The sequence below is a fragment of the Symphodus melops genome (genome assembly GCF_947650265.1).
Source record: "Symphodus melops genome assembly, chromosome: 7".
NCBI classification, from domain to species: domain Eukaryota; kingdom Metazoa; phylum Chordata; class Actinopteri; order Labriformes; family Labridae; genus Symphodus; species Symphodus melops.
In genome coordinates this window covers 29,371,137-29,384,539 of record NC_136697.1, presented here as the reverse complement: position 1 = coordinate 29,384,539, position 13,403 = coordinate 29,371,137, and the positions used below count along the sequence as shown (strand labels likewise).

General features: G+C 42.1%; 1 protein-coding gene across 4 annotated transcripts in view; it reads right to left on the bottom strand.

Moving 5' to 3' along the window:
* Positions 1–3,517, bottom strand: part of LOC306826312 (amphiphysin-like) — a 32,476-nt gene extending 28,959 nt beyond the window's left edge. For 2 of the 4 annotated variants that reach the window (XM_079347512.1, XM_079347513.1), the window contains exon 1: positions 3,286–3,454. In XM_079347512.1, coding sequence (XP_079203638.1) covers positions 3,286–3,354 — 69 coding nt within the window. In that variant the 5' untranslated portion in view covers positions 3,355–3,454. Of the gene's footprint in view, positions 1–3,285 lie in introns of all 4 variants that reach the window. The other 2 variants (XM_079347515.1, XM_079347514.1) reach the window with 2 other exon arrangements.
* Positions 3,518–13,403: the final 9,886 nt, after the last annotated feature.

Here is a 13,403-nt window from a genome sequence, read left to right as displayed (position 1 = left end):
TTATCACAGGAGGTCCATGTTCTGTTCTGAACCTCTCGTGTACTCAAACAGAACTTTGACATTTAGAAGAATTTTCCACAGACAAGGAAAAAGTTCCATAAATGTGGATCAAGCTGACAGTCCTCTGTCAGAACCAGGTCATGTTTCAGAACCATGGACAGTCCTCTGTCAGAACCTGGTCATGTTTCAGAACCATGGACAGTCCTCTGTCAGAACCTGGTCATGTTTCAGAACCATGGACAGTCCTCTGTCAGAACCAGGTCATGTTTTCAGAACCATGGACAGTCCTCTGTCAGAACCTGGTCATGTTTCAGAACCATGGACAGTCCTCTGTCAGAACCTGGTCATGTTTCAGAACCATGGACAGTCCCCTGTGAGAACCTGGTCATGTTTCAGAACCATGGACAGTCCTCTGTCAGAACCTGGTCATGTTTCAGAACCATGGACAATTGCCTGTCAGAACCTGGTTATGTTTCAGAACCATGGACAGTCCTCTGTCAGAACTCAGAACTGTGTGAGGACGTCCACGGGGGGGACGGGGGGACGGGGGGGGGGGCCTCATGTGTCTGCAGTGACTCAGCAGTTCCTGTAAGATGAAGGCATTGATGCTGTGGACCGACCCGCCCGTTCCCCAGACATCATGTCTCCATCCACCACAGACTGTCCAGGAGGAGGAGGATGCTTTAGTCCAGGTCTGGGAGGAGATCCCTCAGGAGACCATCCTCCACCTCATCAGGAGCAGGACCAGGTGTTGTAGGGAGGTCTCACATAGGTCACACAGGCAGGTGGAGGCCACACAGAGGTCACACAGGCAGGTGGAGGTCACACAGAGGTCACACAGGCAGGTGGAGGCCACACAGAGGTCACACAGGCAGGTGGAGGTCACACAGAGGTCACACAGGCAGGTGGAGGTCACACAGAGGTCACACAGGCAGGTGGAGGCCACACAGAGGTCACACAGGCAGGTGGAGGTCACACAGAGGTCACACAGGCAGGTGGAGGTCACACAGAGGTCACACAGGCAGGTGGAGGTCACACAGAGGTCACACAGGCAGGTGGAGGTCACACAGAGGTCACACAGGCAGGTGGAGGCCACACAGAGGTCACACAGGCAGGTGGAGGTCATACAGAGGTCACACAGGCAGGTGGAGGTCACACAGAGGTCACACACACTACTGAGCCTCATTCTGTTTAAAGGACATCAGAGTGGGATCTGCCTGTTTTTAAATCTAGACCTTCATTGATACAGGAGATTTACATTGATCATGTTTGTGTTTAAATCTAGACCTTCATTGATACATGAGATTTACATTGATCATGTTTGTGTTGATTGATCATGACCTTCATTGATACAGGAGATTTACATTGATCATGTTTGTAAAGAACTAAATATTTAATCAGAATACTTCACTGGTTCACATCCAGGATGTTTTATTTTACTGTTCCCTTTATTGTTCTGAAAATATTAATATTTTAACATTTTATTGAAATGTTTTCAAAAGCTTGTTGAAAACTAAAAATGTTATTGTTCTTTATTTGGCAAAGAACAAACTGAAACCAGTAAATATTTATATTTTATTCAGTAAATAAAGTATGATAATAAGTATTGTGTCCAGCCTCCTCTGGTCTACAGAACAGCTCCAGTCTCTTTTCTGATTGGGTCCTAAATAGTTTGGACTTGTTCCCACAGCTTTAGATCAAACTTCTGTACGATCAATCTTTGAATCTACTAAATGTGTTCACAAGGCTTTCAATGTGGACTTGGACTTGGACTTGGCCGGTCCTCCAGAGTCCTTTTTCTTGGTCTCATAGTCTCTGAAGGACGCTCAGAACATTCAACCACTGTAATCTTCATCTAGAAAGATTCCTTTGCTTTCCTACTTGTTGTAAAATAGGAGAACAATGATTATGATATATACTTACTAACAGTATATATATATATATATATATACTGTTAGTAAGTATATATATATATACTGTTAGTAAGTATATATATATATACTGTTAGTAAGTATATATATATATATATACATATACTTACTAACAGTATATATATATATATATATATATATACTGTTAGTAAGTATATATATATATATATATATACATATACTTACTAACAGTATATATATATATATTGTTAGTAAGTATATATATATATACACTTACTAACAGTATATATATATATATATATACTTACTAACAATATATATATATATATATATTTACTAACAGTATATATATATATATATATACTGTTAGTAAGTATATATATATATATATATATATACTGTTAGTAAGTATATATATATATATATATATATATACTGTTAGTAAGTATATATATATATATATATATATACTGTTAGTAAGTATATATATATATATATTGTTAGTAAGTATATATATATATATATATATATATATACTGTTAGTAAGTATATATATATATATATATATATATATACTGTTAGTAAGTATATATATATATATTGTTAGTAAGTATATATATATATATATATATATATATACTTACTAACAATATATATATATATACTGTTAGTAAGTATATATATATATATATACTTACTAACAGTATATATATATATATATATATATATACTGTTAGTAAGTATATATATATATATATATATATATATATATACTGTTAGTAAGTATATATATATATATATATACTTACTAACAGTATATATATATATATACTTACTAACAGTATATATATATATATACTTACTAACAGTATATATATATATATACATACTAACATCTTAATGACATATACAGACTGGTCACCTCACTGTATATGACCTGTATGGACACCGTTTGGCTCATCATGTATATGTAGGCTTCTGTGATGCACAGTCACTCACAGACCTGCTCTACAAACAACGTGCAGGTAGTAGTGACGTCATCACGCCTCCCCTTCTGCCGACCTTGACGCAATAAACTCTTGTTCTACGCAAATGTTGGTGAACGTGACAAACGTGCTGGGCATAACACCGCACGTCTTACGTCATCACAATATGTTGTAAAAACGTTAAAGCACAGACACGGTTTTAATGTTTGTAAATGAATCATTATGACGTCACTCAGCATTAACGCACATAAAGATCATCGATCTATTTGCGACTTGATTGCAATGAAATGAACAGAGAAGAGAAGCAGGCCTGCAGCCACCAACCACCTACACCCCCCCGTCCTCTTACACCATCACCTCCTTCATCATCATCATCATCATCATCATCATCATCATCATCTTCTTACCTTCTCCTGCGCGCGATTCAGACGTTTCTGCACGTTTTTAGCGAAAATCCCCGTTTTGATTTCCGCCATGATCACCGAAAGAGGGAGACGGATTAACGGCGGAGGGAGCGAAAGATGCGCGCTGACAGCAAGGGGGAGGGGTGTGTGAGTGTGTGCGTACGTGTGTGCAGGGGGCGGGGCTTAAAGGGACCGCACACAGTCAGCTGATTATCAAACAGGAGTTCAGCCGTCAATCTCTTACGGTCTCTGCAGGTAATCTGTCTGCAGGTAGAGGAGATTATTCATGTGCTATTTATGGTTCACTTTCTGACACTGTGACGCAAAAACAGGAAATAATGCAAAAAACAAACAAGTAATTAGCAAGCTGCATTCAGGTACTCCTCAGATCGATATGCTTCAGGTGTTCCTGGGACTAGAATAACAATAAACCTGATTGATCCCCCAAAGGGGGACATTTGGTTGTTACAGCAGCTCCAAAAACACAATAGTGTTAGGGTTAGGAAATATAAACAGCATCAATAGCAAATAAGTGACAAGAACAAAACAAAACAAGCAGCTATGAGCAAGTTGACTTAAATAAAGGAAGGAAGAAAGAGTTAAATAATAGCAGGAATAAACACTCTGTACACTTCTTTCTTTATTGTCATTCAAAATGGACCTTCATCGTGCAGACCGAGCAGACTGGCTCGTAGTGCAGGTTAAAGTATTTACATCAGGTAAGCAATATTTACAACAGGTAAGCAATATTTACAACAGGTAAGCAATATTTACATCAGGTAAGCAATATTTACATCAGGTAAGCAATATTTACAACAGGTAAGCAATATTTACAACAGGTAAGCAATATTTACATCAGGTAAGCAATATTTACATCAGGTAAGCAATATTTACATCAGGTAAGCAATATTTACATCAGGTAAGCAATATTTACAACAGGTAAGCAATATTTACATCAGGTAAGCAATATTTACAACAGGTAAGCAATATTTACAACAGGTAAGCAATATTTACAACAGGTAAGCAATATTTACATCAGGTAAGCAATATTTACATCAGGTAAGCAATATTTACATCAGGTAAGCAATATTTACATCAGGTAAGCAATATTTACAACAGGTAAGCAATATTTACATCAGGTAAGCAATATTTACAACAGGTAAGCAATATTTACATCAGGTAAGCAATATTTACATCAGGTAAGCAATATTTACAACAGGTAAGCAATATTTACATCAGGTAAGCAATATTTACATCAGGTAAGCAATATTTACAACAGGTAAGCAATATTTACAACAGGTAAGCAATATTTACATCAGGTAAGCAATATTTACATCAGGTAAGCAATATTTACATCAGGTAAGCAATATTTACAACAGGTAAGCAATATTTACAACAGGTAAGCAATATTTACAACAGGTAAGCAATATTTACATCAGGTAAGCAATATTTACATCAGGTAAGCAATATTTACATCAGGTAAGCAATATTTACATCAGGTAAGCAATATTTACATCAGGTAAGCAATATTTACAACAGGTAAGCAATATTTACATCAGGTAAGCAATATTTACAACAGGTAAGCAATATTTACATCAGGTAAGCAATATTTACATCAGGTAAGCAATATTTACAAGAGGTAAGCAATATTTACAACAGGTAAGCAATATTTACAACAGGTAAGCAATATTTACATCAGGTAAGCAATATTTACATCAGGTAAGCAATATTTACATCAGGTAAGCAATATTTACAACAGGTAAGCAATATTTACATCAGGTAAGCAATATTTACAACAGGTAAGCAATATTTACATCAGGTAAGCAATATTTACATCAGGTAAGCAATATTTACAACAGGTAAGCAATATTTACATCAGGTAAGCAATATTTACATCAGGTAAGCAATATTTACAACAGGTAAGCAATATTTACAACAGGTAAGCAATATTTACATCAGGTAAGCAATATTTACATCAGGTAAGCAATATTTACAACAGGTAAGCAATATTTACATCAGGTAAGCAATATTTACATCAGGTAAGCAATATTTACATCAGGTAAGCAATATTTACAACAGGTAAGCAATATTTACATCAGGTAAGCAATATTTACAACAGAAGCTGCAGCTGTGTGTGAAATGACTATACAGTCTGAGGCCCTGCAGGATCCAGACCAGACAGGTCAGGACCAGAGGCTCTCTATAGTCTCTGTATATGACTATACAGTCTGAGGCCCTGCAGGATCCAGACCAGACAGGTCAGGACCAGAGGCTCTCTATAGTCTCTGTATATGACTATACAGTCTGAGGCCCTGCAGGATCCAGACCAGACAGGTCAGGACCAGAGGCTCTCTATAGTCTCTGTATATGACTATACAGTCTGAGGCCCTGCAGGATCCAGACCAGACAGGTCAGGACCAGAGGCTCTCTATAGTCTCTGTATATGACTATACAGTCTGAGGCCCTGAGACCAGACCAGACAGGTCAGGACCAGAGGCTCTCTATAGTCTCTGTATATGACTATACAGTCTGAGGCCCTGCAGGATCCAGACCAGACAGGTCAGGACCAGAGGCTCTCTATAGTCTCTGTATATGACTATACAGTCTGAGGCCCTGAGACCAGACAGATGCAGTTGGTCTGTAGAGTCTCTATAGTCTCTGTAGAAGGTGGTGAGAATGGGGGGGGGGGGGGGGGGGGGGGAGCTGAGCTCTTTTCATCATTTACAGTGTTTTCATCTCAAAACCATTTTTAAAGTTTTGATTGTGTCAACATTCAAATCCCCACCATGAGCTTCTTAGTGTTTCAACTTAGTGGGTCATGTCTGAAATGATCTATATATAAATCCATATCTATCAATCTATATCAATAGATCTATATGTACAGATCTAGATCTATATAAATCTAAAATGACCTATATTGATCAGTATTGATATCTCTGTAGATCTATAGATATAGATCTAGGCAGATCGACCACAGGAGCAGCAAACTGCAGACACCCTGACAGAGCAGGGGGAGGGTTAGGGTTAGGGTTGTCTTGCCCAAGGACACGTCGGACATGTTGCTCACAGGAGCTGGGGATCGAACCCTCGACCTTCTGGTTGAGAGACGATGACTACCCACTGAGCCACAGCCGCCCCGCTTGAGGCATGAATGAGACTTCAGACCTCCATACTTCCATCGAGCTTCCAGCCGGACTCTGCTGGTTCAGTCCATCAGAGAATGGACTGATTTATGTCAAACACCACTCATGAGGATCCACATATGAGGCTCACAGTTTCCTTCTCTGCATCCCGACTACAACATGCTGATACCGTGTCCTCAGCAAGTGATCAAATGTCCAACTGCTGCAAAATATCACAATGCTAAATCACCAATTATGAAAAAACACATGTAATGAGCCTCGAGCGTCACTGAGCCTCGAGGACCAGCACCTTAACCGGGGGGGGGGCCTGGAGTAAGTCCTTTAATAAAACAAGGAGTAAGGTATTGCTCCCTGTGAGTGGATCCGTCCCTTTGGAGGAGAAACATTCAAACCTTTCCTGGATGTTAAAATCTGTGCTGCTCATCTTCATGACTCATAGGACTCATCTGTCACTCTCTCTCTCTCTCTGCTCTATGGGCGTACAAACAAATTGCTTTATTGCTGAATCTGAACACACCATCTGAGAATGCAACACACACTATATATATGCTGATATATAGGAGACTAACCCTACTGTCATAGAATGTAGTCCCACTTTTTATCAATGTGAGGCCCAAAAAAGGAATCATGAAGATGTTGTAGTTTTTATAGGCACATCCATGTTTGACTGTGGGGGAGAGTCTGAGAGCAGTTTGTGGTGGAGGTGGTGTTGAGGTTATCAGGCCTGACGTGTCCTGCAGCCGGCCCACACACACAAAATAGATCCTTAACTTTGACTCACATGACGATGGGCCACCTTCATCATGTTTCTCTGGACATCTTCCTCCTCCACAGTCTGCACGTTCACTCGATAAATCATCTGTTCTGTGATTACAGAATTCAGCACTCTGATTGGCTCTCGCACAGAGAAACATGTGATATCAGAGAAATCTTAACAAAACCCTCAATTTTGAAAAACTGTAAAGAAATGTCGATTGTCATTTTAGTTTTCGTTCCTTGTACTTAATTTTGTGTTTTAGTTTCACTTCCTTCGTCATATTAAGACATGTATAAACGCCAAAGTATCTATCATCTATCTATCTATCTATCTATCTATCTATCTATCTATCTATCTATCTATCTATCTATCTATCTATCTATCTATCTATCTATCTATCTATCATCTATCTATCTATCATTTAAAACAACCAGGTGGGGAGAGAGAGACAGATATCAGAATATAGAATAGCTAGCTAACCCTAAGCCTTTCCCTCGGGATCAATAAAGTATCTATATATCTATATCTGATCCAAAGCTGAGGAAATGTTTGAACATGTTCAGACTCAGTGAACACGACTTCGCCATCGACAGACCTGGCTCCCCAAAGAGGACAGGGTCCGGGGTCTAACCCTAACCCTAACCTCGCCATCGACAGACCTGGCTCCCCAAAGAGGACAGGGTCCGGGGTCTAACCCTAACCCTAACCTCGCCATCGACAGACCTGGCTCCCCAAAGAGGACAGGGTCCGGGGTCTAACCCTAACCCTAACCTCGCCATCGACAGACCTGGCTCCCCAAAGAGGACAGGGTCCGGGGTCTAACCCTAACCCTAACCTCGCCATCGGCAGACCTGGCTCCCCAAAGAGGACAGGGTCCGGGGTCTAACCCTAACCTCGCCATCGACAGACCTGGCTCCCCAAAGAGGACAGGGTCCGGGGTCTAACCCTAACCCTAACCTCGCCATCGACAGACCTGGCTCCCCAAAGAGGGACAGGGTCCGGGGTCTAACCCTAACCCTAACCTCGCCATCGACAGACCTGGCTCCCCAAAGAGGACAGGGTCCGGGGTCTAACCCTAACCCTAACCTCGCCATCGACAGACCTGGCTCCCCAAAGAGGACAGGGTCCGGGGTCTAACCCTAACCCTAACCTCGCCATCGACAGACCTGGCTCCCCAAAGAGGACAGGGTCCGGGGTCTAACCCTAACCCTAACCTCGCCATCGACAGACCTGGCTCCCCAAAGAGGACAGGGTCCGGGGTCTAACCCTAACCTCGCCATCGACAGACCTGGCTCCCCAAAGAGGACAGGGTCCGGGGTCTAACCCTAACCCTAACCTCGCCATCGACAGACCTGGCTCCCCAAAGAGGACAGGGTCCGGGGTCTAACCCTAACCCTAACCTCGCCATCGACAGACCTGGCTCCCCAAAGAGGACAGGGTCCGGGGTCTAACCCTAACCCTAACCTCGCCATCGACAGACCTGGCTCCCCAAAGAGGACAGGGTCCGGGGTCTAACCCTAACCCTAACCTCGCCATCGACAGACCTGGCTCCCCAAAGAGGACAGGGTCCGGGGTCTAACCCTAACCCTAACCTCGCCATCGGCAGACCTGGCTCCCCAAAGAGGACAGGGTCCGGGGTCTAACCCTAACCTCGCCATCGACAGACCTGGCTCCCCAAAGAGGACAGGGTCCGGGGTCTAACCCTAACCCTAACCTCGCCATCGACAGACCTGGCTCCCCAAAGAGGACAGGGTCCGGGGTCTAACCCTAACCCAAAGAGGACAGGGTCCGGGGTCTAACCCTAACCCAAAGAGGACAGGGTCCGGGGTCTAACCCTAACCCAAAGAGGACAGGGTCCGGGGTCTTAACCCTAACCCAAAGAGGACAGGGTCCGGGGTCTAACCCTAACCCAAAGAGGACAGGGTCCGGGGTCTAACCCTAACCCAAAGAGGACAGGGTCCGGGGTCTAACCCTAACCCATTCATGTTGGGTTTTATAAGTAAAAATTGATTACCAAATAAAAATGTTATTTACTTTATTTAATTATTCATATAAATCAACAATATTATTAAACTGAGTTTAATACACCTATAGCAGTATCACTCTGATATCAATCAATCAATCAATCTTTATTTATATAGCATCAGTTTATAACAGGTGTTATCTCTTTACATAAAGCAGGTAAAGGAGCTTCCTTATGGCTACATTACAAGAGCCCAGCTTAGAAGAGTAGGATAGGATGGGGGGGGGGGCAGGCCATCCTCGTGGGGGGGGGGGGGGGGGGGGGAACAGGCCATCCTCTTGGGGGGGGGGCAGGCCATCCTCTTGGGGGGGGGGGGGCAGGCCATCCTCGTGGGGGGGGGGGGGGGGGGGCAGAACATCCTCTTGGGGGGGGGGCAGGCCATCCTCGTGGGGGGGGGGGGGGGGGGCAGAACATCCTCTTGGGGGGGGGCAGGCCATCCTCTTGGGGGGGGGGCAGGCCATCCTCTTGGGGGGGGGGGGGGTGTTTGGGCAGACCATCCTCATCATCAGTCCCAAGGAACCTAAGAGAGCTCAGGAGCTCCCAGAAATGGGATGTATATCAGAATCGTATATCAGAGAACAACCAAATATTAGTATCTGATTAATTAATAAATACCAATATTATCAATAATTAATTAATTGAAGGTGTGAAATCCGAACACAAAGCCCTTTCACCCAGCCTAAGTCACAATGTAAATACACAGTAATCACAAACAGCTGCTCTTTAAATTATAACAGAATTTATTTAACAAAGAAACATCAAGTTAATCAATGAAACTCAATCAATCAAATAACTGTTATAAACTAAACTACATAAAACAAACCATAATCAAACTGTGTGTCGCCCGCTGAGTTCAGTAACTTTAACTTAAACAGCAGAAAGCCACTGGTGCTTAACTGAAACAGAATGTGACTTCTATATAATAATGCAGAATCATCAGAGGTTATAAAAGAAACCAGAATCTCGTATAGTGAATCACTGCTGGTGATTGTTGAAGGTTCGTTTCACTTTGTTGAATGTTAAAATCAGCAGCTTCTGGCAGGTTTCCTTCAGATGCAGGATTCAGATTTTGGACCAGATCCGGCATCGAGAGAGGACGCCACCAACAGACCTGGCTCCCCAAAGAGGACAGCGTCGGTGAACTCTGTGTTTCCACAGCAGCATTGTAATTGTATTCATGATGTGAGAAATGTAGTCGTCATGGTTAGATTTGAAGCAGCAGAGTGCAGCTCTTTCCATCTTTCATTAAAATGTGATTTCAAGTTTTTTTTTCTGATTCTGTTGCAGCAATGTGCTTTATTACCCAGAGTGCTGTGCGTGAGTTTGTAGGTCAGTGAACAAACAGACTGTTGTCCTGCCAACTGGTCGCCACTGTCCCCCTTTTCCTTGACTAAACATTTAGTGTCCTAATTTTCCAGGTGGATTATTTAATGTTTAACACTCAGCTGTCTGTCCTGAAGGGGGCGCAAGAGGACACAGCATGCTGCCTTTAATAACAAAGAATCAGTTTGTTGTTCAAAAAAAGACATCTATTAGTCTACTTTAAAAAAAAAGGATTGTTCTTCATTTAGGCCTATTAGTCTCCTCAATGTCGACTATAAAACTGTTCAAAGGTACTGGCTCAGAGATTGACAAAACATCCTTCCAAAAATAATGAATCCAGATCAGGCAGGGTTCATAAAATCAAGATATAGCACAGACAATGAATGCCATGCTCTTAATGCTGTTCAATATCTTAACACTCACCCGGCGCTAGGGTCAGGGTCAGGGTCAGGGTCAGGGTTAGGGTTAGGGTCAGGGTTAGGGTCAGGGTCAGGGTCAGGGTCAGGGTTAGGGTTAGGGTTAGGGTCAGGGTCAGGGTTAGGGTCAGGGTCAGGGTTAGGGTCAGGGTTAGGGTTAGGGTTATCGTCTATCTTGATGCCAAAAAAGCCTTTGGCTGAGTGGAACAGTCTTTTTTGTTTTCGGTATTAAACAAATTTGGTCGGGGCTCTAACTTCATTATTTAATTAAAACCTTCTAATCAGACCGAATAGCCACAGTTAATACTAATTATTACCCTTATTTGCAGATGATGTCCTTTTATATTCAATTGAACCGGAGAAATCACTGAATTCATATCCCTTGCTATATGTGTAATAAAAACACCAAAGAGTTAAGTTTTCTTTACTTACTAAGCTAAAGGATCTGGGAGGGTCACTCCTGCTTAATCTATCGTTAGATTAATGGTCAAACTGGTTTATGAACAGGAAAGATTCCCTATGGGTGGGTTTTAGCTTGTTGCTATCCCAGAAGGCCCCTTCCTTTTATCAACACTGTGGATCAGTTATCTCATCTCAACGATACCATGATTGTTTATAACACGGTACTGGTTTGGCATGATACCTAAATATTCCCCCCGTCATCACTCGGGCTCTGAATTCAGATTTAACAACTCAAATTAGGAGTATTTGTTTGATGGAGTGGACTTCTAAGGGCCTGTCAAACATTTACTGACCTGTTGGTCCCTGATTCTGATCTCTATACATGAGCTTTAAATGTTTTCTTCAAACTTATTATACACCTGTTCTCCTCCAGAGAATGTTCCCTGACACTTCCGATCTAATATACCCAAAGGTACATTAATCCATGTCATTGGTAAGCAGCTTTGTTGATGTGGTGGTCGACTCTCCAGGTCTCCACAGTCAACATGTGAATATCACAGAGTTCTGCTCTGGACTCCAAGTTGACCTCAGATGGAGGATCTGGGAACCACTACATTACTTCTTACAATTATTTCAAGTATGTGCTCTCTGTTTACCTGTCTCCTGTTATCTTTTCATTTACTTATTCATGTTATATATACGTACAGTGAAGCGACCACTGTTTGGTTTAGTGGTCCATTTTGTTCTAATGTTTGTTTATAAAATTTAAGAAAAAAAAAACAAGAGTATAAAAAAAGACACAGACATAATTTAACATTGAAGGTTTTTTGTTTATTAATGAAACTAAAAAAAATAAATTAGATTATTTTTATAAGAAATAAAATGTATTCACAAAGTTTAACATTCATCATCAGTAAAATCACTCTTTGGTTGTTTTTTTTCTCCGACTCTTATATTCATCCTCCAATGTGTTCAAATATTAACATTCAATGTGTTACTATGAGAAAAAACAAAACATCATTATAGTTATGATTTTCATCCATCTACTTCTGTCGTGGTTGCAGCTAGAGCAGTAAGTCACCCCAACATGTTGGCCAACCAAAAGTCCTTCTCCATAGTCTCCCTGAACTCCACCCACACCGGGGTTTTTGCTTCCGCAACCACTGAAGCCACAGTCCTCCAAGAGGCCTGATACCTGACAGCTGATTCTCATGACCCCTTAGATAACCAAACCAGAAAGGCCTCCATCTTCCAATTAATGGATTTTCTTTACCATTGGTGTCCACCAGCAGATTTTTTAGGCTGCCAACAGGACAGGCACTGATTGTCTTCTGACCACAACTCCTTTGAACATGGACCACTTGGACCCCATGTCAACAAGCTGCCCCGGGGTCAAAGAGCTTTTCTGGAGGTGAGAATTGAAGACTGCATGGACACAGTCCTCTGCCAAATGTTTCCATGTCACCCGCACTACACATTTGTTAGATCTGTCCAGCAGCCATCCCTACCATCTGATCCAACTCACCACCAGGTGGTGATCCGTTGACAGCGCCGCTCCTCTCTTCACCCGAGTGTCAAAGACATACAGCCGCAGATCTGACAAAACAACTTTGATCTTTGGCTAAGGGTGTTCTGGTACAAAGTGCACTTATCCAAGTGCACCAATACACATCCCTTTATTTGAATATGGTGTTTGTGATGGCTAATCCATGACTAGCACAGAAGTCCAACAACATAACACCACTCAGGTTCAGATCAAACAGGCTGTTCTTCACAATCACCCCCTTTCAGGTGTCACCTACAGAACTGTAGAACTATAGATGGAACCCCTTCCAGGACCAGTACTGTGCATTGAGGTAAGCCCAACTATATCTGACTGGTAGTGCTCTACCTCAAGTACGAGCTCCTTTATTGCCTGAGAGGTGACGTTCCACATCCTGAGAACTAGTCTGCGTCCCCTTGGGGCATGCACCCAATGCTTCTCCCTGCAGGTGGTGGGCCGACAGGGCGGGGGCACTGAAGGTAATAATGATAACAAATTACTCAAAAGTCTTCCC